This window comes from Corapipo altera, unplaced genomic scaffold, assembly GCF_003945725.1.
Source record: "Corapipo altera isolate COAL_440 unplaced genomic scaffold, ASM394572v1 45, whole genome shotgun sequence".
Taxonomy (NCBI): domain Eukaryota; kingdom Metazoa; phylum Chordata; class Aves; order Passeriformes; family Pipridae; genus Corapipo; species Corapipo altera.
In genome coordinates this window covers 25,162,151-25,189,311 of record NW_020884877.1, presented here as the reverse complement: position 1 = coordinate 25,189,311, position 27,161 = coordinate 25,162,151, and the positions used below count along the sequence as shown (strand labels likewise).

The 27,161-nt window shown below is 43.9% G+C and overlaps 1 protein-coding gene across 1 annotated transcript in view; it reads left to right on the top strand.

Annotated features, from left to right (window-relative positions):
* Positions 1–25,374, top strand: part of SLC12A8 (solute carrier family 12 member 8) — a 51,048-nt gene extending 25,674 nt beyond the window's left edge. Inside the window, exons 6-14 of the mRNA XM_027637476.1 lie at positions 2,318–2,431; positions 9,448–9,535; positions 11,026–11,113; positions 14,261–14,407; positions 17,294–17,858; positions 18,820–18,917; positions 21,172–21,289; positions 22,872–22,932; positions 24,953–25,374. Of these exons, the coding sequence (XP_027493277.1) occupies positions 2,318–2,431; positions 9,448–9,535; positions 11,026–11,113; positions 14,261–14,407; positions 17,294–17,858; positions 18,820–18,917; positions 21,172–21,289; positions 22,872–22,932; positions 24,953–25,118 (1,445 nt within the window). The 3' untranslated portion in view covers positions 25,119–25,374. The remainder of the gene's footprint in view (positions 1–2,317; positions 2,432–9,447; positions 9,536–11,025; positions 11,114–14,260; positions 14,408–17,293; positions 17,859–18,819; positions 18,918–21,171; positions 21,290–22,871; positions 22,933–24,952) is intronic.
* The last annotated feature ends 1,787 nt before the right edge of the window (positions 25,375–27,161 follow it).

Here is a 27,161-nt window from a genome sequence, read left to right as displayed (position 1 = left end):
GGAAAATGGTGTGAAAAGGACAATTTGTGGTTAGGGGAAACCTAAAGATAAAGACAGGAAAATATGAGAGTAAGCGATCAAGAGAGGATAGAGTCCACTTCAAGAGAAACATCTATGAATCAGTGGATCAAACTTCTGTCAAGTGACATAGATGTATTTGATGGTGCTGCTGCGAAGCACAGGTTGGAGAAGGCCTGCAGATCTTCTTGGGGTGAGATGAATATTTTGCTCACTTCTTTTGTTTTACTAATGAAACATTAACATTTCTATGAGGAGCCCATACTTTGTAAAAAATCCCTTGGCCAAGGACCAAATTTTCCTTGAGCAGTTTGGTGGGAGCTTTGCAGCCAGCCCATGTGCCATCATGGATGTGGATCCCAGTTGAAGGCACTCAGGTCTGGTCTTACAGGAACATACAGCCTACACAAATTCCCCCTTTACTTCCCCAGAAACTGCACTTTCTGCAGACATCTGTGAGGTCCAGAGGTCAGTGTGTTGTGCTGAGCTTATTCCCTTTAAATCTCATCTAGGACTTGTTCCTAGTGGAGATAGCTAGTGCTTTTAGAAAGCCTAGCAGCAGGAGACCTCTTCTATCAGTGTGTTTCCATCCATGTTTGGGAAACACAATGAATGCAGATGTAGTAGGAAACTTTTAATTATCTATAGGATTTTTCTGTGACAACTTCAAAGCTCTGTGGTTAGTTATATTCTGAGACTTTAAATGGATATGTCTTGTGTTCAGAGCTCTGATTTAATTTTCCGGTTTAATCTATTGTCCAAACATTATTAATGTTGTCTTTGAGGCATGGGACAGCTTTGATGGAGTCTTTTTTTAATTTCTGGCCATCACCCTGTGCAGCCATAAACAACATCCTGCCTGCTAATGAGAAAATTCAGGTTATTGCAGTCACATGTCTTGTGGAAATAGATTGTAGTGGCAGGAGAAAAAAAGGAACCGACTTTCCTCACCTTCCACCCCCAGCTGGCACGACCATTTGGAGTGCTGACAGGGAGGAGAAGTTTCCATAGATTAAGATACTCCATTAAAAGGCAGTGTTGCCTATTGAAAATGAAATTATTAATTTCATAGACATATCCATTAATTCCTTAACCTATAGCTATCATAAGCTATCTTTTCTATCTGTAAGCATCTAAAACCTTTCCTACTGAATGCCCTGCTGGTACGTCAGCTGTCAGACTCAACTCTTCCTAACAAATCCAGGTTTGTAGAAGAATTTGATCCATCCTTCCACTGTGAACTGAGGGAGTGGGATCCTCCATTATGCATGAGTAGATGAGGTGCGTGATGATGATATCCTGCATATTGCTTTTCCCTCTCTCCTATCTTCTGTAAAACTTTTTGTTTGGAAAGTAAAAACTTTTTGGTTTTGTGTGTGACTTAGAAAGACGGGGCAGAAGTTGATGTGGGGAGTGGGGTACAGCCAAGGGTCTCTACATTTGCTCCTTGTTGTGCCACGATAATTATCTGCAGAAGACTGGGGGTGGGGGAAGTGCAGCTGGTTGTGCTGCACAGCCCCATGTTTTGACCAGATTTGGAGATGCTAATGCAGCAACAGGAGAGCAAAGGCATCAGGAGGGTAAGGGTATGATGAGGCAGTGGGCAGTTTTAGAGCTCTTTATTCCTTCTCCACTGAGAGAGTCATCTTGTAGGGGAAAGACCACCCTGCAGCAAATCGGTGTTTTTGGCTCTGGGTTCATTGGCAACCAGTGTATAAATTGGGTGTGTTGGTAGCAGCTTCACAGCATGGGCATATCTCAGGTCTTGTCTGTGCAAGAGCTTGACTAACAGGAACACAGCACTGGGATATGGTGTGAGGGCTTGCTCAGAACTGCAGTTGTCTTATGGCAGCATCATTTTGCTCATTTTGGAAAGAAGATTAGATTGGCATGGATAAATAAGTATAGATAATATTAAAAATGTAATATCTGGTCCCTTAGGCAGTTTTCTTTGGTAGCCAGGTTTCACAGGAAGATGCCCTGATTGCTTGGAGACAGGACTCCATACAATCCGTGTTCTGGCTTGGCAGGAGCTGCCCAGCCTGGTGGTGCCTCTCCATGTGCTGGTCTGCACCCCTGCGCCTGTCCTTGGCACTTGCAACCTTGTAACCACACGGACCTCTTTTCTGCCTTCGCCCCCCACCCTGTAAATTGACAGTTATCCTTTCAAATGATCCCTGGAAGCAGCCGCTGCAGTTTGGTGCGTTGAGAGGATGGGTGGTCGCTGAGATCAGCTGGAGAGTCTCCTGCAACCTTGCTGGTTTCTGAGGTTCTCCTCTCGCCCTCCGTGTCTTTGCAGAGAACGGCTTCGTCGGCTACTCCGCAGAGCTGATGTCCAACAACACGCTGCCAGACTACAGCCAGGGGGAGTCCTTCTTCACTGTTTTTGGAGTGTTTTTCCCAGCTGCCACAGGTACTGTTAAGTTTTGTCCTCCCTCTTTCCCTCCGCAGGCACATCTCAGAGATGAGCAGAAGAAAGTGGAGTTCCTCTGGGCTGCAAGGCGAAGCGAGCAGGACTGCACTTGGCCATAGCAGACTCACGTGGTTGATTCAAAATGTTCAGGCTTCCCTCTGGCATTTGAAATTTTGCACTCTCCTGTCCTGTTCACTTGAATGTGCTCTTCCAACTCTGTAATCAGAAACTGCTGCTTAACTCCGTCAGTTGATGGGGTGTAAATCCTTCCCTGCCAAGGACAAGGCTCAGGCACTGATCTTGGCCAATGCTGTCAGGCCACAAGATATCAAGCCTTTTTAAAAGGGCTGAGCATGATTTATCATATAAGATGAGCCTTGTGACTTGATTGCACTGGGAGAGTAGGAAGAGCACAGGAGGACTTTCCCTCCATCCTTACCTCAGTAGGTGGCTGAGCTGGACTGATGCTACTGCTCGTGATGTTGACCCACCACTTGCTGCATGGCATCATGGGTTCATCTTTGTATGTTGGCAGAGCTCTCATTCATGAGCTTAATTAGATGCCTTCATATTATTCATTCCCTTAAATTAGCAGGAAGATGCATGTCCCCTTTCCAGAGCTGACAATCTCCAGTGGGAATGCAATAACTATCAGTTGGAGTTACAATACCTTTTGTTGATGCCGGGTGTTTTAAGCTATAAAAAGTACCGATTATAAGCAGTTTCCATAGCGATGAATCCTTGGATTACAGAATGAATTTTCAGAGGATTAGCTCTAAGCAACTCGCTGGAAGTTGTTTGCAGAATTGCTGCAGTACGAGGAGACAAATGAAAGGGTTTTGTGAAACGGATGGTACTGGAGAAATGGTCTGGCAGCAGGAGTCACTTTGTCAGGTGCACCTAGTGCAGGACTTTAAATTATCCTTTGAAATCCTTTCTCCCACCTTATTAGAGTGGCTGTTGCCTCTCTGTAGACTTCCTCTTGGAAAACTCACTGGCCTGAACTATTGGCACCACGGAGAAAATGGCTTCTGCCCTCTTTTTTGTTATCATTTTTGACTGGCCCATCTGAGTCCCCCAGCCAGAGAAAAAGACCTTATTCGTGAGCTCTGCCTCTGGTGCAAGAAAGCAGAGTTCATTGGTTTATAGTTCATTTCCAGTTCATTGGTTATAGAAGAAGGAATAGTTATGACAAGACTGCGCAGAAAATTACCGTGATTAGCCATATTAAATGATTCTTCATCACTGCTAATGCTTGGCTGTGAGGAAGAATGCCAAAGCTAATAGATACAATTTATTTAAAGCCCTGGCAGCCTGTTGCTCTGTTTAGTTAGCAGTAGTAATACCAGTAGTAATGTTAAACATTCTCTGAAAATACAGTTTGGGATGATGTATAATTACTTTGGTTGTTACACAGCTTTTTCATGTGTTCTTTTTATTTGCTTGGTTATTTATAGGATTTAAATTATTCCTTCAGAGTAGCAGTGGCAGTGGTACCATATAACATTGTTATTGCTCCTGTTATTGCTGTTCCTCATAAAACGTGGGGTTGTGTTTGGTGCTCTGCATGGAAGAGTTTGTGGTCTGACTAAGAAACTTCTAGGATGGGAGTCAAGACTTCTCTGGTGCAGATCACAAATCGAGAACCCATTTGTTGTGAGTGCTGGGAACGAAGCCCACATCTCCTTGGGCTGGGGCAGTAAGTGAGAGCTGGTTCCCCCAGGCCCCATCTGACCCCACTAGTGTAGCTGTCCTCCTCCTCCCCACAGCAGGGGTGTGATGCTGGGCTGTAAAGGGGGCCCTGGGTTGCTTGGGGTCCTACCTGGTGGAACAGAGCTGGTTCCCACTGCATTGTGGGCACTGTCTGGATGCAGCCTGAGCCTTCCAGTAGGACAGGCGGTCTGTGAGATTGGAGATGACATTTCAGGGTTGGGCTTGGCAGGAACATTAATAGGAGTCTGGTGAGATGTGATAGGATTGCCAGTGCCTCTGATGCAGGGCAGGCAGTGTGATGCAGACTGTGAGGAATGACAGGGACAGGTGAATATTGCTCCCAGGCTGTCACCTCCAACTACCCACCTCTTCTGGAACCCCCACAGTGACCTGGCTGAAGCACTAGAAGCGAAATCCTTTGCCTTAAGATACAACAGAAATTCAAGGAGAGTTCCAGCAAAACAATATGCTATTTAGTTTTGAAGGGTTACATTGAACCAGTTTGAAACAGTTCTTTGACCCAGAGCAATGTTCTGTTTATCTTTAGTTATTAAATATTGCGTTTACTCTTCTTAATTTTTAGCATATGTTAGTTTACAATTTAAGATGCTGTTTTGATAACAAAGTTTTTAAAAAAAATGTTTAGGAAATTGTGAAACAAATTGTTTGGGCCTTTCTGAGATGAAATGTTCCTCTTTGAAGTGAAACTATTTTGATCTCTTCAGGATAAGCTTTTTCCTCTCTAACTAGAAATGGTTGTCTGAATTCAACTGGTTTGTTTGGTCTCTGGGATGTACTGAAAAGTGATATGAAGTTGCCTGTTTCCACCAGAAATAACAGTGAAACAGAAACTTCTGAAATGCAGGCTGGTAGCTATAAAAGAAAAGAGTGGCAGCCACTTCAGGAGAGGGGAGCAGGACTTGTGGGGAGACCCTTGCTAGGACCAAACAGGCAGGAGGAGCTGTTCGGGGGATACTTCAACTGGAGGGCACGGGATGGTCATCCCAGCCTGTTGTAGACCAGTAGCAACATACTGCCTCCTACAACCATCCTCCTTGGATTGTTTTGCTCCAGGTCGGGTTGTTTTCTATTTCCCTGTATTTTACTGGTATGACTCCGGCAACACGAGTAAAGTTATCCTGGTTTCACGATTGAGTGCTGGTAAGCAGAGGCTGCTCTGTTTGCTCCCTGGGTAATAACTGTTTAAACCATTTCAGTTAGATGTGCAGTGCAGCTGGCTTTATTCCCTCAAGTTTGTCATTTAATCACAGAGAAGTTGCTGAGCGATCCAAAATATACATCTAGAGCTGGCCTAAAAGGGCATGGAAGACTCAGATTTGCTGGTTTCAGTCAAAAAGACTGAAGTACTTGCTAGATACTCAGATGTGAACATGCCCCTATAGAGATGCTGTGCATTAAACAGATGTTTTTCTACATGTTTGTAAATACTTTCTTAATGCACGTTTTGCTGCTGTGCTGTGACAGGCAAACACTCAGCAAACCACCCAGCACAGAGAGGGAATCTTGGGAGCTGCCTGCCCACAGTCAGCTCCCAGCAGCAGCCATGCAGCCATCAGTGCATTTTTAAAATGAAGATAAATGTCATTTCTGTTGTGCAAGAAATGTTTTTCTTTTTCTACAAAATCCCTGAGGTTTTCTGTCTAATGAAAGAAGTGTGTTGTCATGCGATACAAGAAAGTAAGTTGTCGTTTGAAGCGGCGGTAGTGGAAAGTATCATCGTACTGAAACCAGTTCTGAAATAAACCATATTTGGCACTTGCAAAATGACAGCAAATAGATTTAGAAGCTTTGGGCTAAGTTATCAGATGATGTAAGCTGGCATAACTCCATTAAAGTCCATGGAGAGGTGCCAGCTTACATCAGTGGAGAAGTTGGCCCTTTAAAAAAATTAGCTACAATTCTTATCTAACATTTTCCATTCTTCATCTCTTGGGTGAAGGAAAAAAAAAACCATTTTATATTTTATAGTAAGTTCACTGAAAAATGCAATGGGTGTTTGCAAGCGATCATATCTGCAATCATAAACTATAGCTGGTGGAGTTAGAAGCCAGAGCTGGTAGAGCTGGTGGTGGTGTCTAACAGACAATGTAGGTGGTCCCCTCCTGCATGTATCCACCACCTGGATGATGCCCAGAGCCAGATTACACTGGGAATAGCAGCAATGTACAGACTGTCTCAGCCATAATTTCCTGGCTGGGTTGACCGTGTTTTCATGCTTCCTTGTCCAGAAGCTTTGTCATTATCTGCTGCTCTCTAAGATAATAGCCAGTGTGGAAAATCCAGCCTGCTATCTCGTTGAAACAGAGAGGTGGATAATTTTCTCTGTGAACAGTCTACAGATATGATTGATGGAGTTCAGAGGGGATTGGCCATTTCCCTAGGGATTTCTTCCCTATTTCTGAAGAAAGGAATGTCCTGAATTCTCTATGTTGTTGAGTTTCATACACAAGCGTAGGGTTTTTCCTCTGTCACGCAGCCAGAATCTCTGGCAAGGCTTTTTGTGGCTTCTTGCAAGTCAGACCAGTTCTCTGGTAGGGGCTGTCAGAGGCTTTGGATGGTGGAGATTGCATAGGATGATGTTTTTTTAAAATTAATCAGGTTGTCCTTTCATTGGAAAGTGGATTGGTTAGTCTTACAAAAGACCTTCTCAGAACTACTCTTTGGGAGCAGTCATCCCATCTGGAAAATTACTTTTTGGGTGGTGATGAAGAGGTGACTTTGGCATTGTCCATGCATCTGTACTACCAGATTGTCCATACTTTTGTACTAGTCAGGTCAGAGGCATAATTGCAGCACAGAGGAGATGGCTTTAACCTGAGTGGCTCAGAATATCTTTGTTGGTTCCCTCTATGATGGCCTTGGCCCTTGGCCCTGGAAGCCATGAGACTGTGGTGACCTCCTGGGGGCTGTGGCAGAAGCTAATGGTGAGCAGTGGCCTGGATCTGACCCCTGATCACTGCACAGCAGGAGGTCAGTCATCCATCTTCAGATCCTCTTTATGTGGGCTCTGGCAGGTCATCTCCTAGCTGCTCCCGAGTGTGCGTGGGTCCGTGGGAGGGAGGCAGTGAGGCAGCCGGGCTGTGCAATCACCGCCATGCTGATGACTCACCTCTTCAACTTTCTTCAAGTTCAGCCCAGAAAATGCTGTTTTGATGTTTCCCCAGTGCTTTGCTGAGGCAGGACTTTAGATGAGGAAGAGGTGAGTAAAGCTCAAGATGTAAGATTTAAAGGTGGTGCCAGATGTTTGAGAGACTTGGCAAAGAGGCACATGAGATTAACATCTGTCCTCCTGACAGTAGTTTGCTCCCTTTGAAATTAAAAATCAGAGTATTCTCAGCTTTCTGCTTTGTCCCTGAATGGCAAAGTAGCGTGTCATCAAGAGTGCTTCACAGAGACTTTGTTCAGCATGATATTTGTGACCATTTCCATGGACTTCTGCCTAACTTTTTTCACCTCCAGCTAAGCCTGTTGTGTAACTGCTTAAAAGGGACAGGGCTTGAACAGGGCTTGGACGCTTTATCTAGAGAAAGCTACAGCAGTTGACAGGCTTTTAGCTGTGCTGTTCAGAAATGCATCCACAAAATAGTCTTCCAGGAGAAAATTAAGGAACTCATTTTGATTTGTAATGCTTTTGGTATGGCGTCAATCTGGTCTGAATCTGGAGGAAAAGCTCTTCCAGAAGCTGAGAAATGCCAGGATTCTGTGGGGACCAGGGAGTGGCTGTTGGTGCTCTGTCTCCATGGTGGAGATGACAGAAAAAGATGGCTGGTGAGTGGACTGATCAAGGGGAAAAAAGAGAGAAGAACAAGGAAAAGGTATTCATAATAAACAAATAAAGCCATGGATGTGTTTGGCAACAGGTGCTCATTTATGTGCTATCCTCACAGCAGCGCAGTGAGGAGAGGAAGTGTTATGATTTCCATGGAGAAGACGAGGTGATGAGCTGTGAAGATGCACAGCAAAGCCTGAGACAGAGCAGAGATGAGTTCCTGTTCCTTGTCTGGCAACCCAGCCATTGTGCCCTGTTGGCAGCCCATCAGTGGCCATGCAAGGTCTGTAGGTAATAGAGAAGGTGTCCATCTGGCTGATCTGTGTTTGCCCCCTTTATCCTGAGATTTGTCCCATGGCTTCTGTTTATCCTTCATCTTGGGAGGACCATTCCATCAGCACTGCTGGCTGGCTCCTGGCCCACGTGTCGTTATGGAGACATTTGTCTGACATCTGAGGGGTGGGATGGTGATGGGTAGAAGTTCGCATCTTAAAGAGGCTCTTTGGTCCTGCCTTCAAATTGTCCAAATTCTCATCATGATTTTAAATCACAGATTTTTATTTATTTATTTGTTATTTATAGCAGATACCTGCAGTCTTCTAGGAAAACTTGGGATAATGTGACAAGGAAAGTCATGTTTTCTTGACAAGGCTGGTATGACTCCTCCTTCAACCATGGACAAAGCCTCTTAACCACTCTGTACCTTGGTTTTCTAGTCTTTATGTGGGGACTCTAATACTTTGCTTCATCCTGTTTTCCTTTCTTGAGTCTCTAGATGGTAATTTTTTAGGCTAAGGACTCTCTGATTGTATAATACCATGTACTCTGGCCTAAAATAACAGTTCAGTACTTTATTCTTAGTCCTACCATGTGTTTTCTACGTGACGCTGGGACAATCACTTGCCCTCTCAGTGTTTCTGTTTTCCTATCTGGAAAGCAGAGATAATGCCTACTTCCAAAGCAGATCCCTTGGCTGGAAGGTGCCACCTACGTGCAGAGAGCACTGTTATTCTCTCTGCTAAATGTGCATGTGATCATCATTCAACATGGACAGGACAGGCTGCTCTGTAAGGGTGGCTGTCCCCCATGAATGCAGGGACCTGTAATGGATCTGGTCCGGGGGTAGTACCACCTGCTACATGTGCTGCTGTGATGAACACTGGCATTTTTCTTTTCAACAATTGGACTCCATTGTTTTCTGTGAGGTTTGTATTAAGATAAGATGGGTTTTGTTCAGATATTGTTTCTTTTCCCCTGCCCAGCGTTGTTCAAACTGGACAAAGGGTTCTTTGATGTGTTAGAAGTGGCTTGGTTCTATGAAAGACACAGTTTCTTACCAAGCAATCCATGGGGGCCAGTATTCGTTTGTGTGGCAGTGCAATGAAGTGATACAGTTACTACTCTGAATCAATCAATGAACTGATTGATTAAATTATATTACATATTTTAATGTGTATTATATGTACTATAACTTCTCTTGACTCTAAATTGCACTTATGTCTGCAAAATACAGGTGTGATGGTTGGGTTCGACATGAGTAGAGATCTCCGGAAGCCTGCCACCAACATCCCTCTGGGGTCTTTGGCTGCTATTGGCACCTCGTAAGTCACAGATCAGGGAAAATTTACTCTGGAGACAGCCCTGGGTGTGACCAATCCATTTCACACTCCCATCAACCTTGTATTACTCAGCCATCTGGAAAATTAAAGTGTGGCTCTCATTCAAATTATCATCCATTACCACCATGTACTCTGGGTGGGTTAGAGAAAATCTTTGTTAATGTCCTTCCTCTGCTGGGTGGAATGTGTGTTGGTGTTGGAATGGTTGTACTCCTGGAACCTGGCTTTCCCAGAGTGGGATGCAGAGTTCTTGAAGGCTTGGGGGGTGTGATTTTGTCATTTATTGCTGTTGATTTCAGAAGGGGTTTTATGTTTTTTTTTTATTTATTTCTCTATATAAATAGAAAATAATAATTAAAAATTTATATTTTTTATTACTGGGAGAATGAGGCCAAGACAGGTGAGATGACCTACCCACCTGCAAGGCCAGGGGAACAGAGGAGCCCTGCATCCAAGCCAAGTAGTGCTCTCCCTGAAGAAATACAACTTTCTAGGAGTAAAGTACTGCTACATATTAACTCCCCCCCCAGTAGGTTTTCCTGCCTGCTTTTATTGCCACCTAAATTGCCTTTGAAATTATTGCTTTTAACTGTGTACCAAGGTTCAGTCAGGAAGGAAGGATCTTCAAAATTTGGAAGGATTCCTGGGGAAATTGGTGCTTGTTTTAAGTGGGGGGATTCCACAGGACGCAGGAGCATAACAGATACCCAGCTATTCATGGCTGTGTGATTCCCATCTCTGCTGTCTGGGCTTTACAGACAAACTTATCCCCCCACCTGAGTACTGGAAGGGCCAGAGACCCCAGAGGAGGATCATAAGCGAGGCTGCAGAGCAGACTGGCTGCGCTGGTAACACTACTGCCTGATTGGGGGGACCTGTGTACCTGCAGAACCACAGAATCACAGAATAGTTTGGGCTGGAAGGAACATTAAAAGGCCATTTAGCCAAACCTCTGTGCAATGAGAGGGGACATCTTCAACTAGATCAGGTTGCTCAGAGCCCCATCCATTCTGACCTTAAATGTTTCCAGAAGTGGGGCATCCACCACCTCTCTGGGCAGCCTATTCCCATGTTTTACCACCCTCATCGTAGAAAATTTCTTCCTTATAGCTGGTCTGAATTGACCCTCTTTTAGTTTAAAACCGTTATTACCCCTTGTCCTGTTGCTGCAGGCCCTACTAAAAGGTATGTCCCCAGGACTGGGATATTTCTCCATGCACACCTCAAGAGTGCTGGTGGCTTCCCCTCAGGGGTACCATACAGTTCTGCTGCAGCTGTCCCTGGCACATCATAGTGGGTAACAAGGACCAGTGTTAAATTTAGCCCTGGAGCTGAATCATGCAAGAACCATGCAGAGTCATCCAAGACCCGAGTTGTGGGTACTTGACTGTCTCCTGGCTCTCCTAGTGAGCAGAATGTTCAATGGTTTTGTCTTGATGTGGAAAAAAAAAGTTTATTTTTGTTGTTTGCAGGTGGTTTCTGTACATGGTCTTTGTTTTTTTGCTGGGAGCCATTTGTACCCGTCAGTCACTGCGCTATGACTTCATGATAGCAGAGAAGGTAAGTTGTTCGAATAACCCAGCATGGTTTTATAGAGTGGTGCTTTCAGGTTGTCATCTGCCTTACTGAATGCTTGAATTTTCCAAAAGCCTAAGGAATTTGGGTACACATCCCTCATTAAAATTCAGGGGGATTTCCCTATTGCAAATCCCAGTGTACAATTGATTTGAATAGCTTTGCATTCACCAGCATATCCAGTAATGCTGAATCTTGGCATAATCACCCAAGCAATAGCTTTAAGAGCTAAAGTATGCTAATGTGCTCTAATGATAAATGCTGTATTTTATTCAATGTATCCTTTCTCGTGTGTGAAAGCTTAGACCAAATTGAAATCTCTAAAGAACTCCCCTGCTTATCTTTACTAAGTCAAGCGAAGCTCACATTTCCATATCTAGCAGGCTGTAATTGCAGGGCAAGCAATAGGATTATTAAACTCCTGACGTTCCACACGGGTGTCTGTACCCGAGGGAGGTTTGTAGTGTAACATGCTACATCTTACCATTGCAGGCCTTTAAAAGGAGAGCAAAAGATTTTGGTGTGTGCCATTGTCTTACCTTGAATGGGATATATAAAAGGGCTAATTTTCTGTTATTCGGTATTATCCAAAATCATGGGCTCACTGTATTTGACACAATTTCTTGTGATTAATTTGAAGTTGAGAAGCTTGTGTTATTTGATTTGTAACATGGTTTTTAATCTAAAATGTCAGTTTAAAACCCTGGCTTTGTTTTCTAAGTAATTTTAGCTCTAGACTTCTTCCAGCCCCCCAAATAAACTCCAGATTGTTGGTGGGGCTCTGCCACTTCTTGCTAAGGTAAAAAAAAAAAGCTCTGTTTCAGGGTAAAAAAGAATGAGCCTACCTTCTGTAAGGCAACCTCTTTGTTCATCAGTGACTTAGTGGGTGAAAAGTGCAGTAACTAAAAGAATCAGATTTAAATGAATCAGCTGAAGAGAAAGAGATTGTTAAAGCTGTGTTTTAACTTCAAAACCCTTAGGGAGGAGATGAAAAATCTCCTAGTAAAAAATGAGAAGATATTTAATAATGATAAATATAAAAAACAAACAAGCAAACACACCCCCCCAAAAAAAAGAAAAAGCTTCTTCAGGTTTTGTCTCCCTAGTACTGAACGAACCAATGATGCAAACCTAATATTCATGTTGCTTCTTTAAGCTATCTAGCTGCTTTAGATTTTAATTATATCGGAGAGAGGGAGGAGGGAGAGATCGTTACTCCTCCAAACTCTCCCTTTCTGTCACTCACAGGTGAGCGAGTACTTGGCTGCTTTTCTTGGTACAATATTTGTTTGTCTTTTTAAACATAAAAATGAGATTCAGTAATTTCACTTCTAATGAGCTCCCAGTGCCAATTCCTTGCAATATATTCACACTCTCTGTGTTCAAAACCCACAGCAAACCCTTTCATCAGCCTCAGTGAAAGGGACTCTTCCCCTCTAACCCTGATTTGAATGTCAAGTAGCACATTTAAATGCGAGCATTTTTAGCAGCTAAAATAATATATGATGTCTGGCACAACTGTTTGTTTATTCCAAGTATTTTTCAGAGCAGGGTAGGATTAGAGGGGAGGGAAGGGAAGATTCCCACTGAGTGTCTGTTGGTCTAATGGCAGCTGGTATCTGTTCATCTTTGCCTCAGGTTTCTTCTGTCCCACAAGATAAAATTCACAAAGCCAAGTGGATTTTCATGGAGAAAAGAAATGTTGTGGTAGGAAGTTTGTACAGTTCTGGATTGTGACATTGATTTTACATGCCTTCCCCAAACAATGAACTTTTTATGGTTTTTTACCCAATCTCCTTTTTGCTGCATGCAGATTTCATAGACAGGAAAAAGCCAGATGTTGCTTGACTCATCTTTAGCCATGTAAATTTTTGTAATTCCTTCTAATAAAGAATGGACCACCTGACTTCAACAGGGGCAGAACCTAGGAAAACCAGTGTTCATTTTTCATCTTCTTTTCCTCGACAGGAGGGGTGAGAGCAAAAGACATGTGGGATGCAGGGCACCTGCATTTGGTGACATCCTCTGCCACAGATGTCTGTCTGCACCTCCAGCACTTGCTTCAGTGGAGTATGGGCAGGGTTTTTCTCTCTGCCTGGCCTTAGTGCTGCTGTTACTCCCATGCCTTGTTGCTCTCTGTGCCTGGCTGCTGGCTGTCAGACTTGTGTGGTCTTGCAGGACTTGGGGATGGCTCAGGTGACTCTAGACCTTAGTTTCCTTAGTTGTGACTGTCCATGCCCTTACACAGTGGTGCAAGGAGCACTCCCATTTCAAAGCTTTCTTTCACAATGTTCATTTTGTGGGGGTTTGTGTATTTGGGTGGGCTTTTTTAGATGTGCTGTCTGTGCTTGCAGCTCTTGACAGTGGGACCTGCTTAGAGGGACCCCTGTCCTTGCTTCTGTGTGACAGACCAGGAGCTGCCTTTCCTTTTCCTCCACGCCTGCAGGAGATACTCCCAGACTGAAAGGATGCTTTCCAGAAACCAGTTCTAAACCCAGTCTTGTTAGCACTGTGGCTTTAAAGATTTTTTTTTTTAAAGTTTCATGTTAGCCAAAGGAAATTCTTTTCTCATCGAAGACAGGAAAATAAGATCATTGTATTATATCCTTTGGAGCGTGTTTTTTGAGATGCCATTTATTTAAGTGGCAATTTTGATTTGGTTTTACTGTGGGTTTTCTTTCAGGATTGGTTTTCCCCTCTGAGACACAGGGGTTTGTCTTCCTGTTTTGGATGGTTGGAAGCCTGGGCAGCTTTTCCTGTATGATGTGCTTTGTATATAAGTGATCTCTCCTGAAATAAACTCACTTCCAGTTACTTAAGGGGAATCTAATAGCTGCAGCTTTGCTACAATTGCTCCAAGTGACAAAGAATTTCTTGGATATGAGCTTGTAAAATGTCTCTGTCGGTACAGGATGTTCAGTATTAAATTACTTTTATGGGATAATTTTCCTGTATTAATTGCTTGTACTTTTTACCACACACCAATTAAATAGCTGCTTTCCCAGGGCTCTCTCTGTTCATTTAACAATGTTACAAAATATATGTGATCTCTTAAAATACATGTATTTAAGACTGCTCGGGGGTCTTTAAAGGACAATATAATCAACTTTGCATTCTCTCCGCTTCCTCCAGGTATCCTTGGTGGGTTTTTTGTTTTTGCTAGGGCTGTATATCTCATCCCTGGCCTCCTGCATGGGAGGGCTGTATGGAGCACCGAGGATCCTGCAGTGCATTGCCCAGGAGAACGTGATCCCTATGCTCACCTTCCTTGGACATGGGGTTAGTCATCCCTTCTCTGAGATTGCTGTCAAAACTTCACCTGAATTTAAGCACCCACGATGTGTCTGTAGAGTGAGATGAGGGATGTGTGAAATGCAAGGAGGGGAAGGCTCAGGATCCAGTATCCTATGCATAGGCAGAAAAGCCAGGAAATGGGTGGTTTCATGAAAAAAGCAAGGCATCCAGCTGCCTGTGGTCCTTTCCCTGCTCTGAGCCTTCCCACAGGGTGTGTCATTGTGCAGGAGCAGCTCTGCTTCTCCCTGGCATTTTGCTCACCCACCTCTGTGCCCCAGCCTGGGTCTGTCTGTCCTGCCGTGCATGGACAGCCCTTCCTGGGGTCCCCTCCCTCCCTCCCTCTGACCCACTTCTTCAAGATGTCCACAGTAAAACAGCCACTTATGATATAACTTTGCCTGTTGGATATTTTTTGCAAACACCTTATCTACATGGTGCTGATCCTGACCATGACCAAAGGAAGTACCTAGCTCTTCTCTGCTCTTCTGTCCAGGGCAGAAGCCTGAAATTTTGTCTCTACACTTGGTGAAATGGATGGTAACTGTCTGTTTACCTTTTTTTTCTGTTTTCTTTTTTCTTATTCTTTCCTGCACACTTTCTTTGAGCTGTTCCTGTCCTCTGTGGTAACCTCATAGCTGAGGATGTGACTAGTCATGGTGCTGTGGATTCAGTCTCTGTGCACTGGAGAAGAGGACTCTTCTTTGTAAGATAAGGTGCCTTTTGGACACTGTTAAATAAAAACAAAGAATAGATTTGAAAGGTTAAGTTAGGGGACTTCTAAGCCTTAGATATGCTTTCAAACAAAGTCTTGCTTGGAATATGACAAAAAGCTTTTCCCTTGTCTTCATGAATAATCTTCATTCACGAGTCATTCTACTGATATCAATCAAGGTATCAGTCACCAAGGACTGTAGTCTTGGGTTATGCATCCAGAGCAAACAATTTCTTATGATTTTCCATTATTCTGGAGAGGGAGAAAATAATTCCATGACTCTCAATAACCTGCAGTACCTAACTGTGTGTGGAGTGGCTGGAAAAGCCTTATGGTGCTCTGCTCCTCCAGAACACTTTGTAAATACAGAAAAATATTTTACAATAGTGGTACTTATGAATGTTTTAACATATTTAAATATTTATTAATATAATAATTTTCTATCCACTGTTTTATGTTTCTCAAAGTAATTTGCTAAGATAAAAGTCATAATAATAGCAATGATAATAAATAGTAATAATTATAGAGAAAGTAGGAACAATACCAACAGCAAAAACTTCCAGCTCCTGAAGGCAGTTTTCAGGTGATCCCAGAATAGACTGTTCTCCACTTGGCAACCCTTGTGAAATTCTCAGTGGTTTATCAAAGTTGACTGGAAAGTTGATTCCCTCTCTGCTCTGATAGTTTTCTGTCTTTCTGTCAAATTTTCTGCAGTGAACTCCAGGCAGAGTGCCTTGATGGGAAGGGCTCAAAAAGAGGTGAGAAATCAAAGACAGATCACTTTTCCCTCTTTCTTCTCTCTGTCACCTTGAAAATTGTTTACATTTGGTTTATGGAGAGTAAATACATCTAATTTGTCCTTACCCTTCTGTGCCACATCAGTTATTCTTTGAAGAAAGTGTGGTCACCAAAATCTCAGCTGATGGGAAGGACACAAATGTTTTCTGTAGAGTTAAACCCAAGCCAGAGGCATCATGAGATCATTCCATCTGTTCCCCATCTCAGTACATCTTTCTGATACTGAAGATGCTTTCTGTGTTCTTTTGTCCCAGAGATGTATTTCTATTCATTCTGAAAAGATGTAATGGTCCAGAACTGGTCCCCCTTTCTGTTAATAAATAAGAGGGAAGGAAATAGAAATAGTTTCAATTCAAGCTGTGTGTTTATTAATGAAGTAAATGCAGTAAGTGAAAACCTAGCATATTTTGTAAGATATTTTCCAGCAAGGTCTTTACACAGCCTGCATAGGCTTCTCAGGTGGGAAAATGGCAACACGGTGCCTGGTCCAAGGAAGGGCATGTTAGACCTGGGCTCAGTTCATGAGCTGAAGGCTCAAGTATTTCCACCCCTAATGCTCTTTGCTTTCTCTCTCTTTGTCTCCTCCTTTCCCTGCCTCCACCCCTTCCCAAAGGAGAGGAGCAGGTGATGTTTCTCCTGGCTGCCTGCCTTCCCAGCACATGCCTGGCATTGCTGGGGGTTGACTCTCACCCTCCAGCATCCTCTCCTGCCCAACCTCACTGCTGCTTTCCTCCTGCTGTTGGGTAGATGCAGCTTGGGTGGGTTAAAGGAGGGAAAAAACCCCATGTGCAGAGACTCAGCAAACCATGGGTTTAGCTCAGCTGTGTGTCAGGGTAGGGCCAGAAGCTGTTGATGTGAAGGTGGCACCGCTCTGTGCAGGCAGAGCTTCCTTGACCGTGCCAGTCAAAGCCTTTCCAAGGGCAGCATACAGGAGCCTTTGGGGTAGGCAGCCATGCAGAGTCCTGTAGAATAATTAGAGATGAACAGTTAACTCTAATTAACACGCTTTATTGCCAGACTTCCCATAAGCCCCGCAAATCTCTCTGAAGGTTTATTGCTGCTTTAATGACATTGTTTTACCATGGAGATACAAGTGAGAGTGGATGAATTTTCCAAAAACAAAGCTTGAGTAAGGCTAAGGGATGAGGAGGGAGCTCAACAGCTTTTGGCTTCCAGCCTATTCTTTAATTTATTAGGCCTGTGAACCTCTGTTTGCACATGCACGTATGTATTTCATGACTAAGGGGGTACTTTGCAGACAACCCAGGTAACCACCCATGGCAGCTGAGCAAGTGGGGAATCCTCATGGCAAGGTTCATGGTTATTAATTTAAATGTAATTTTGTTTTATTTATGAACTAGAAAGGTCCCAACAAGACTCCAGTGGCTGCGATTTTCTTAACAAGTTTCATCACTATGGCTTTTGTCTTCATTGGGCAAGTAAATGTTCTTGCTCCCATAGTCACCATCAACTACATGTTGACATATACTGCTGTAGACTATTGCTATTTCTCTATCTCCTTGAGCCACAACATTCAGCAGAAGCCTGACGAGACCCAGATGGAAACTGCTAGACTTGCTCACTCTTCCCAGCCTTTAATTTTCAACAAGCCCTCAAGCTGTGCAGCAGATGGAGTAACTCAAAGCAGATCAAATGGCACCTTGCTGGAGTTCAAAAAAGACATGGACCAGATTTTTAAACCATTTTGTAGTGAGCCAGGTACTTGCAAAAAAGAAGGAGCTGAGAATTTAACCCAAAAGGCCAAACAAAAGGTGAAGAAGCCAGCCAAGCAGACATTACAAGACAGCTTTCTCCTGGATCTCCATCACGATGCTGCCCCAGCTCAGTACAGCTGGGATGAGACCATGGAGCCCCACAGCGAGAGCCAGCGGGACCTGGATGAGCAGGGCTGTCAGAGTGATGCAGGTCAGTGTTCTTCACCCACTGTGTCTGCCCAACACACACCTGGGATGCTGGAGCAGGGGGAACAGTTCTGCAGAGAAGTGATGATGCTCCCTGGCCCGAGGGGAAGAGGCTAAGGGCTATAGGAGACAGACATCTCCAAGCTCAGAGGGAATGGTTTATAACCTTGGCCCTCCCAGTGCTTTCCTGAAGGCAGGCGTGAAACTAGCTTTATATGGGGCTGTCATTCAGTGATTCATAGCAATAATATCATTTATTCCAGGTGAAGGTAGAGTTCATTGCAATGCATCACAGGAGAAGTTCCAATGCGATTTCCTACAGAAGATTAATCACAGGAAAGCAGGCAGGACTATATTTAGTGTTGAGTTGTTTACTATATACTCATAATTCTACACAGACATGCTTAATGCTGTACATTAAAAAGAGTTTGAGTGTATCTTGGGATTTTCTTCATCCTGGTGTGGGTTAGGAGGGATGGAGCCATGTGAGTCTAAAACTCAGGCTATCAAAATTCAGTGGTCTCAATGCCACAGCTGGACTCTGTAATTCAGCATCCATAACTGAGGGTCTGAATTTGTTCTGTTCGTGATTGTGGGTATTTGATAAGGTGTGTTTGCATGGAGTTTCTCATTCCCAGTGCTGTAGTGTTTCATCAGCATTAGTCAGTGAAGCTTCATAAACCCCTCTGAGGAAGAAACTATTATTTTTCCTATTTCACAAAGTAGAGAAACTGAGGCAGAGATAGACAGATGTAGCCTTCAAATGGACTCAGTACCAGAGTTGTCAACCTTTTTTGTTTTTTCTTGCACTTCTTTTCAGTTTTCATTTTAGAGTTTTTGGTTAACTCTGTCATACTCAGCAGTCAGCTACAATTTTTGCTTTGGTTCCTGGAATCTGGTAATGTAAAATAGAGGAAAAGACCCCACATTATAGCTCCTTTCTAATCTTTTTTTCTTTTCTGTAGAAACATCTATAAAGCAACAAAATCCAGAGCTGGGAATTCAGCAAATACCAGAAGCCTTCTACTCCAGATTTTTCAGTCCCTGGGTGTCCTTTGCTGTTGTAAGTAATTTTCTTTTTTTTTTTGGAGCAGTGGTTTGTGATTGTAGAAAACAGAAGGAAAATCATCACAAAATACACTCCAGTACTTAAAAAAATGGCTTTTGAATCTAGTATTCCAGGATACCTGAATTAAAGTACTCAAGGTACCATGCATCCAGCAGTTCAAATTCAGAGAAAGCCTGATGACATGTTAAATTAAACAAGAGGAAAAAAAAAACCCAGCCCCCAAATAAACAAACAAAAAAGCCCCAACTCAAAACAAAAAGGTACAGATTCAAAGTCTTTAATTCAAACTTTAAAGATGCATGGCTGGCTAGGAAAAAGATCAGCGTCCCTCTTTTCACTGTGTGCCAGCCTGCTTTTTCTTGCTGTGGGATGGATTGAGACATCAGCTTCAAAGTTGTATTGCTTTTATTTATGAGCCACTTTCTGCAAGCTTGGGGTGAGGTTTCATTAGTGCTGACCTCCTGATTCCAGCAGCCCGGCTGTGAAATTCCATCTTTTGAGGGAGGAAAGTAGAGCATTCCTCCAGTATGTTACTCTAAAGAATAAATAATTTATAAATAGCTTCTGTCTCAAGCTGCTGAGAAATTTAAGACATTTAAATTCATCTTGGGAAGATTGATTATTGGGCAGATGACAGGGAAAGGGTCAGATATGCATAATGAATGAACCATATGGCTTTGCTGCATGGATGAGGATTTCATAGCTGTGCATAAAATGTAACAAACCCACTCAAACAACCCACCAGACCCTGTTAGTTTAATCCTCAGATGGAGTTTGATACCTGCTTTTCAAATTCACTGCTCCTGCTGCCTGCAGCCAGCTCCTGTAGCCCACCAGGCTGCAGCACCAGGGGTGGGTTGGATGTGGTGGCCCCTCTTTAGTGATGTCATCTTTAGGAGGCTGTGTGCTGATGCCATCTCTGGGCTCAGTAACTAATGTGGCTCCCAAGTGTATGTCAGGGCAGAGCATTCAGTTCTCTGCCTTTGCAGGAGATGACTGACGTGTTCATTAAAGCAGATTTGGTTCCCTGTCAATAGTCAGACTTGGGGGGAGGTTGCAGCAGAGCTGGGAAAGAATCAACAATAAAATATAAAATCACAAAAGCAAAAAACAGATGTGTTTATTTATCCTGACTCTTCTCCCCTCTGCCCTCTCTTTTTGAGCTTCACCGGTGGTCGTGTCAGTCGGGACTCATTCAGCTCTTTCTTTGCATGCTGCCCCTTGCTGTTCCTAATCTCACCCATGGAGATGCTACCCCATTCATATGCCACTTGAGCCAAATCTGTCTTCTGAGCTGGTGAGCCTCTGGATACTTCTCTTGGAGTAGCCCAAGCAGAGACCCACACTGCTTCTAGGACTCAGGGTAGCTCACTGAAGCTCCATGGTGCTGAAGATGACACTGTAAACCTGTGCTGTCTCTCCTTTTAGGAGTGAGATCAAATGAGGCTTTCTGTATCATGGGAACCTCATTTCCAGGAACCCTCAGCCATGACATACCCTAATCTTTTCAGATAACAGTAGGTGGAAATGCTGTCTGTGTGGCCAAAAGCCACTCGCTGTGGGCTGTTTTCCCAGGTGTGGGTCTCCAGGGGTCCTGCTGCACCACTGGCCTCAGCCACCAATGCCCAAGGGCATCCGTCCACCTGTGTGATTGCAGGTGGCATCATCACTCCCACAGGCAGGATCTGGGCTGTGCAGCAGGTCTTGTGTAAGGCAAGGAGAGTCTCTCTCGTGTCCCCATCCCAGCATGTTGTTAGGAGGAGACACCTAAAAGGACCCACTCATCAGGATAATTCCGAATGGCTGTATCCTGGGGCCTGACTGTACATGTCTCTTACACAAGGCTCCCAAGAAAACCCTGAGAAAGAGGTGTGATGATGCCATCAAAGCACTGGTTTTGCATGCATTTAACACCAAGATGCTGCATTTCTGAGGGGGAAAAAAAAAGAAGTGCATTTCCTGATGCTCTCATAAGAACTTGAAAGTCCCAGCACTGCCTCAGTTATTGAAGAGTTTCTGTCCATGCTCATCTTGCCAGGTTGAGGAATAAGCTGCTGACCTGGTCAGTGTTGGGCTGTGTCTGAAGGTGAACAGTCCTTCCGGGCACCACACTGCCAGTTCTCCCACAGAGAGTTCTTCTGCTGGAGCAGGAGGTCAGTGAAGCTGCTGGGCTTTGCAGAAAAAGGACTGTCAACATCATATTACCTTACAGACCCTGGGATAACCCCAAACCATGTCTTTCCAACAGGCAATTGTGTCCCTCATCATAACGTTCGTCATTCAGTGGATCTACACCCTGGTCAGCCTGGGTGCAGCAGTTATTCTGTATTTCTACATTGGCAAAGTGAGCCCAGGACTTCCCCTTGGTGAGTATTTTTTCCCTGTATTATTAAATCTGCTTAAAAATTCATTAAGCTTTAATTTAACTTAATTAGGAATTGAGACTCTTGTGTTTAATATGCAGGTGACACAGTGAATGATGAGGTTTTTGTTTCATTGCTAGTTTTAATAAATTTTCTCTCTGACTCTTTAATTTTCTATTGGATTCTAACTATAGTACTGGTTTGATAGTTTGAACGTAATGCTTATTGTTTTATTATATTGTACTTTAAATGGCAAAACCAGATACTAATACTAAGACTTAATGGGGGTGGCAGTTTGTAAATGTATAACAGCAATGAGAAAAATCCACTATAAATTAGTTTTAATAAACTTAATCAATCTAAACCCACCTGAGAAAGCTTTAAGGAAAATGAATATCTCACTAAATCTCAGCATTCGTAACTGTGGAACAAGAGAGCCTTTTGATTCCAGAGCTAAACACATTGAAAGTGTTGGGAACATAATCTGGGAAAATACTTTTAGGCAGAGGGCATTAGAAGGCTCTGTGCATGTGATTAAACTTGAACAAGTTTAAAATTAAACAGTGAAACACATTCAGAAAGCAGCTCATGAGAGCCTATAGCTCCTTAGCAAGGCCACTGGAGGGGTTTGCATTGCTCTACATGTCTAAAGGAAGACAGTGTGGGCATACTTACCTATTTATGCATACACACATACATACATACACAAACAGTGCATGGCAATGAAAATGTTAGAAGGAAACAAAGTTCAGCCTGGTTTTTACTTGGCTGTGAGTGAATGTTATTTTGTGGTCACAAGGCTTCTGGTGATCCGTGAGTTTGTTCTTCAAAGGTTCGAACAACCCTTTTGTCTAGAAAGGCTGGGAGACACTGGCCTGAGAGATGCTCTGGATTAAGGGCTAGACGAAGGCCTTGAGAGGAGAAATGCCCTGTGATTGGCACATCTCTTCTCCTCTCTCTGCCCCCCCAGCAGCCTAAGCCAAATCCAGCAGCCACTGACAGGTCTCTGTTCTCTCTGTCCCTCACCACAAACTTCTCCTGCTGCTTTTGCTTCCATCTCCAGCACTTCCTTGCCCCTGCAGGGAGCCAGCGCAGGAAACTAACTCTACAGAGAATCTAAAAAAAAAAAGAAAAAAAGTGTTGGTGTAATATGCTAAGCCAGCTCTCTGTGGGGTCAGACAAGAGGGAATGAATGGTGAGACCACAGCTGCCATGGCTGAGGTTGGCTGAATGGCTTCTCCAGTCTCCCTGAGTGAGTGGTCCAGTCTCCCTTCTCCTTGAGTGGTCCATGGAGGAAAAGGTACTGCAGTGGGTGTCCATGCTTTGCTCTGGCTTTGCTGGGGTTCGACAAGCTCTCAGGCTGGGAAGAGATAGCTGTTCTCCATGGGAAATTTGGGTTCATTTCTTGACAAGTGTTTAAAAGCCACAGCATGTAGGAAAACTGCAAGAATGTTCTCACCACCACAAAATCTTTGCAGGTTAATAACAAGCATGCTGGTTTGAGATTCTATGCAAAAATTGAGTGGTGTAATGCTCTTATGAAAGAATTAGCAGCATACTGACTTCTCGTGCCTTTTCTCCATAGGATCAGCAGCAAATTTCAGTTTCTTTGGCTGGATTAAGTCGGTTTTGATCACTTTGTGCAGGTTGGTACCAGTCACTTGGCAGTGACCAACATGTTCCTCATTGTTCCCATGACCCACTGATGTGCACAGAGAGGGGTAGAAGAATTGACTTGCTTATTAAGCAGGCTGTCTGTCCTTTCTTGCATACTCAAAGTTATTCTTACTTAATGGTAAAAATAGCTGCTTGGTCTCATTAGCCTGGCACATGCTGTGGATGTGGGGAAATGGAGTCTCTGCTGCTCTGTGTGTAGGCATGTCAGCTGATAATCATATCTTGGTGCCTGAAGCTTTGTCTTACCCCAGAGGTCTGTGCTCAACCTTTATGGTTCAGGTTGAATGGGAAAATCTGGCAGGAAATGAGAAATTGGACACTCCTTCTCTTCCACCCACCATTCACTGAAAGCGAATTACTATGGTAGTGGTGGAACCAGCACACATGGAAGCTGCGCTCAAGTTTCAGAGAGGAGATTTGGGGAGGGAAGCTGAAGTAGTTATAAATACAGTAAACAGAGTCTTTGGTGAAGGAACCATTCAATATTGAGTTTGCATGGGACTGCAGTCCATTGTCTTGGTGTTTGATTCCCAGAAGACCTTGAGGGTTTTGTTTGGTTGGTTATTAACTAGCTTTGTTAGTCTGTTTTGATGCTATTAATTATTAATTCCATCATGTTGGGTTTCCCATAGCAGGTTGTGACCACCTGAAATGGCTTTGAGTTTCTCAATTGATTTGGTTGCTTTTTGGTTGGGGTGAGTGAACACTGTAGGAAGGACTGCACAACATGAGCTGCCATACATTATATGTGCAAATTTGGTGGCTCCTTTAAGGTAAATGAAAGTCCAGCACAGTTTAAGCACACTGGCACATACCCATGTCTGTCTTGCCAGCTTCTGCCTCTGCCCACAGTCCCTATAACATGGCCACGTGCTTTTGGTAACAGAGGTGGTTAGGGAAAGAAACCAGGGGAGATGGGACCTCCCTGAGAGGTCTCCATGGCAGGCTGAGAACAGACAAGACAGTTGTCCCACATCACGTCCATCCCCTCTCTCTACCAGACCATTGGATGCCTCTGAGTATGGGACTGGGTCCCTGAAGACCCACCTGTCCTCTACACCTCTTGCCCTGAATAGCTTTGTTCACACAGGTACTGCTGCCTCTCACAGCAGTGTAAGGCTGCAGCTTGCCTAAGCCTTAGAGGATGAGAGCCCAGATCAGACAGACTACCCAGAAGAGGGGTGAGGGGGTGCAGAGGGTGTGCACTGTGTTGTGGCAAGTGAATCCTTTAGGTCGCTCAAATAATCTCTGGCAGAGGTTTAATATTAAAGTGAAAGCGTTTCAGAGTTCGTTGGCGAGGTTCACTCTACTACCTACTAGATGGTTAAAGCACACAGAGAAAAATCAAACTAACCTCTAAAATCAGTCAGTGTGAAATTAAAATCAACCAAAAATTATCTACCTGGAGGCTGGGGCCATAAGGATGAAAAGGAATAAGGGAGACCTTCCTATCGAGTCACAAGGGTTCTTGACACCTCTAAGGCTCTTAAGTGCCTGACGAGATCTTAGTCAGTGCTGTATGCTCTTGCAGTTTGGATTTAAAGATGTGTAATCAGGTTTTCTTAAAATCAGCCTCTGGGATAAAGAGATTGCAGGAAAATCTCACCTTTTATTTAAAAAGAGTTACAAAAATCACTGTAATTTTTCTTATTGCTTCGGAAACTATAAGAAGGGTGTTTTTCATTAGAAATGATTCATGCTCCTTCTTCTCCTGCACAGTGTAGAATGTTTGCCGTAGTCAACATCCAAAGATGAAACTTATTTGTTAAGAAAAGGTATATTTTCCTATGTTTACTGGGGGAAGGGAGTACAATTTTTGTGTGTATTTTAATAAAAATTCTTTCAGGTTAGCTCTCTGCCTCCAAAGGGCACCTGGAAGGATTTAGCCTCTTCTCGAAGAACCCTGCCTTGTTTGCGCAGCCGAGAGCGTGTCTGGGAATAGATGACAACCAAGGGGTGATGCAGGCACCTCTACTTCTCTGTTTGCAGGAGAAGGCCATCTCCCAAGGAGCAGATTGTAGTGACACCGTCCTTTGCAACAGTTGGCATGGAGACCAGGCAGCTCACCGAGGAGAACGCTGACTTCGCCTCGCGGGACCGCTATCACCAATCCTCACTCATCAGAAGAGAGGAATTTGGAAACCAATTCCAGTGAAGGACACACGGACAAAAAAAATCAATCCATTACTTCAAAAAGCATTTAGAAGTGCTAATGGGTGCCGCGGTGCCTTGTGAAATACTTGAATTAATGCATAAAGAATGTGAATAGTTATTTATGTATTTGAAGCTTGTTTGTTTATGCAAACTACAACATCGCTGGGCTTCAAATCTTACCCAAACTGAGGGAAAAATTGGAAATGAAAGGGCTAGTCCAAGGGAGTGATGAGTTTCTGAGGACAATATAGCTGTTTAAAAGAATTCAGTTATAAGCCCTATTGAGGTCTAAAGACTGTTGCCACTATAAAAGCTTACAACACCCCATTTTGGATGTCCTCTGGGTGACTAGGGACACTTTGTGCCTGGGAGTGGTGACCGCAGGAGCCGGCACCCCACTCCCAGCTGTGCCACAGATGGATGCGACCTTCCAGGTCAATTCACTTCTCCCCTCGGCATGAACTTCCCTGCTTGTAATATAGTAATTTTCTACCTCAGCATTTCAATTACCAAGATCTTAGAAAGTACTTTAAGGCATTAGACAATAGGCCAGAATCAGTGGCAAGTGCAAGAAGATTATGAAGTGTATTCACAACTGAAATTGCACATTTAAATGCAGTAATGCAGATTAATGACCTCTTCCCTGTAACTGTGAAATGATGTCTTAGAAGCTGTTCACAGTGATTTGCCACATGCTCACTGATATGAAACCTAAGACCTGACAACATAACTGTGCCCATATAGAGCATCTCCTGGCTAAAGGGGTAGATGATTCAGAAGTGCTTTAACAAAATAAGTTTAGCCTCATCTTTGCTTATTTTGCTTAAAGTCCAGCCCACAGTGAGCTCCCACAATGAGCCGTTTCTCCTGCTGCCATGATTTGGGATGTGGGAAGTTCAGCTGAGGGTGCTGCAGGATTTCCAAAACATATCTTAGGGTTGATGGGCAGTGTCTATGGGGGGGTATGAGATTTTATCTGGACCTCTCATCACTGTTGCTTCTTCTCCTCAGGGAAAAAAACTTCCACTGAGCGCTGTCCTACCTACAGGCAGCCATCCTGGCAGGGACCCACACAGGCATGAGCGAGGGTTCTGGCTGAGGCAAGCTCCAGCAACACACATCACTTGTGTAATATTGTTGTAACTTGGCATTTACAAGGAGAGGCAAATCACTGCCTTTCACTTTGTTTCATTTCTGATCATTTCAGCCTTTAGATAATTTATTTCTCCTTCTGTGCAATAAAACCTTGAGATGCCAGGAACTCCTCTCTGTTTTTTCTCTGGGCACACTCAATGCCTTTGAGCACCATTCTGCTTGCCTGTGCTCAGTGCCCTGGTGTTACCAGGTGGGGGGGGGGGATGCTCCATCCCATCTCATGGTCTGACCCAGCTGCAGCTTTGGCTCTTCCACTTTTCTCACAGAGGGATGAACAGGAGGCTTTCTGCTGACATGAGGAAAAGAGCCACCCTGGTGCACTGCAGAAAGCATACTCATTTTTCAAGGTCACAAGTGTTTTACTAAGTGTTTTTAACCTTAATTATCTCAAGAGAGGCAAGAAGGAAGTTGTGTTTGTGTGACCAGCTCTGAGTCACCTCACGTCAGTCATTCCGTGTTGGAAACACTCTTTCCAGGGCGCCTTCCTTCCATTGCCTTTTGCTGTTGGTTTCCAATGAATCTGGATCCATTGTGTGGATGTGGCTCGGTGTTGAAGCTTCCCCTGAGTTTCCTGGGACCAGTGGTTCCAGGGAGCCTTCCCTGTGCTTTTATCATCCTTGACCTTGGCAGATACTGCTGTTGTGCAGACTTTGAACACTCCTCGGTGCTGACCCACTGCTGGCAAGCTGCATGGTGCTGAACACAATCCGTGTTACAGTTTCATACCCAACCATAATGCTGTTACTGTAAAATCTAGCATTTCATAAAGTCCAGTCACATGCATGGTGCCTTTCCTTTCAGGTTGAGGAATGCCCAGCCCTGCATTTCTCTGTAGCTTGACCAAAAGAAAACCCCAGAGCATGACACGAAGGGATTAATGGGCAGAAAT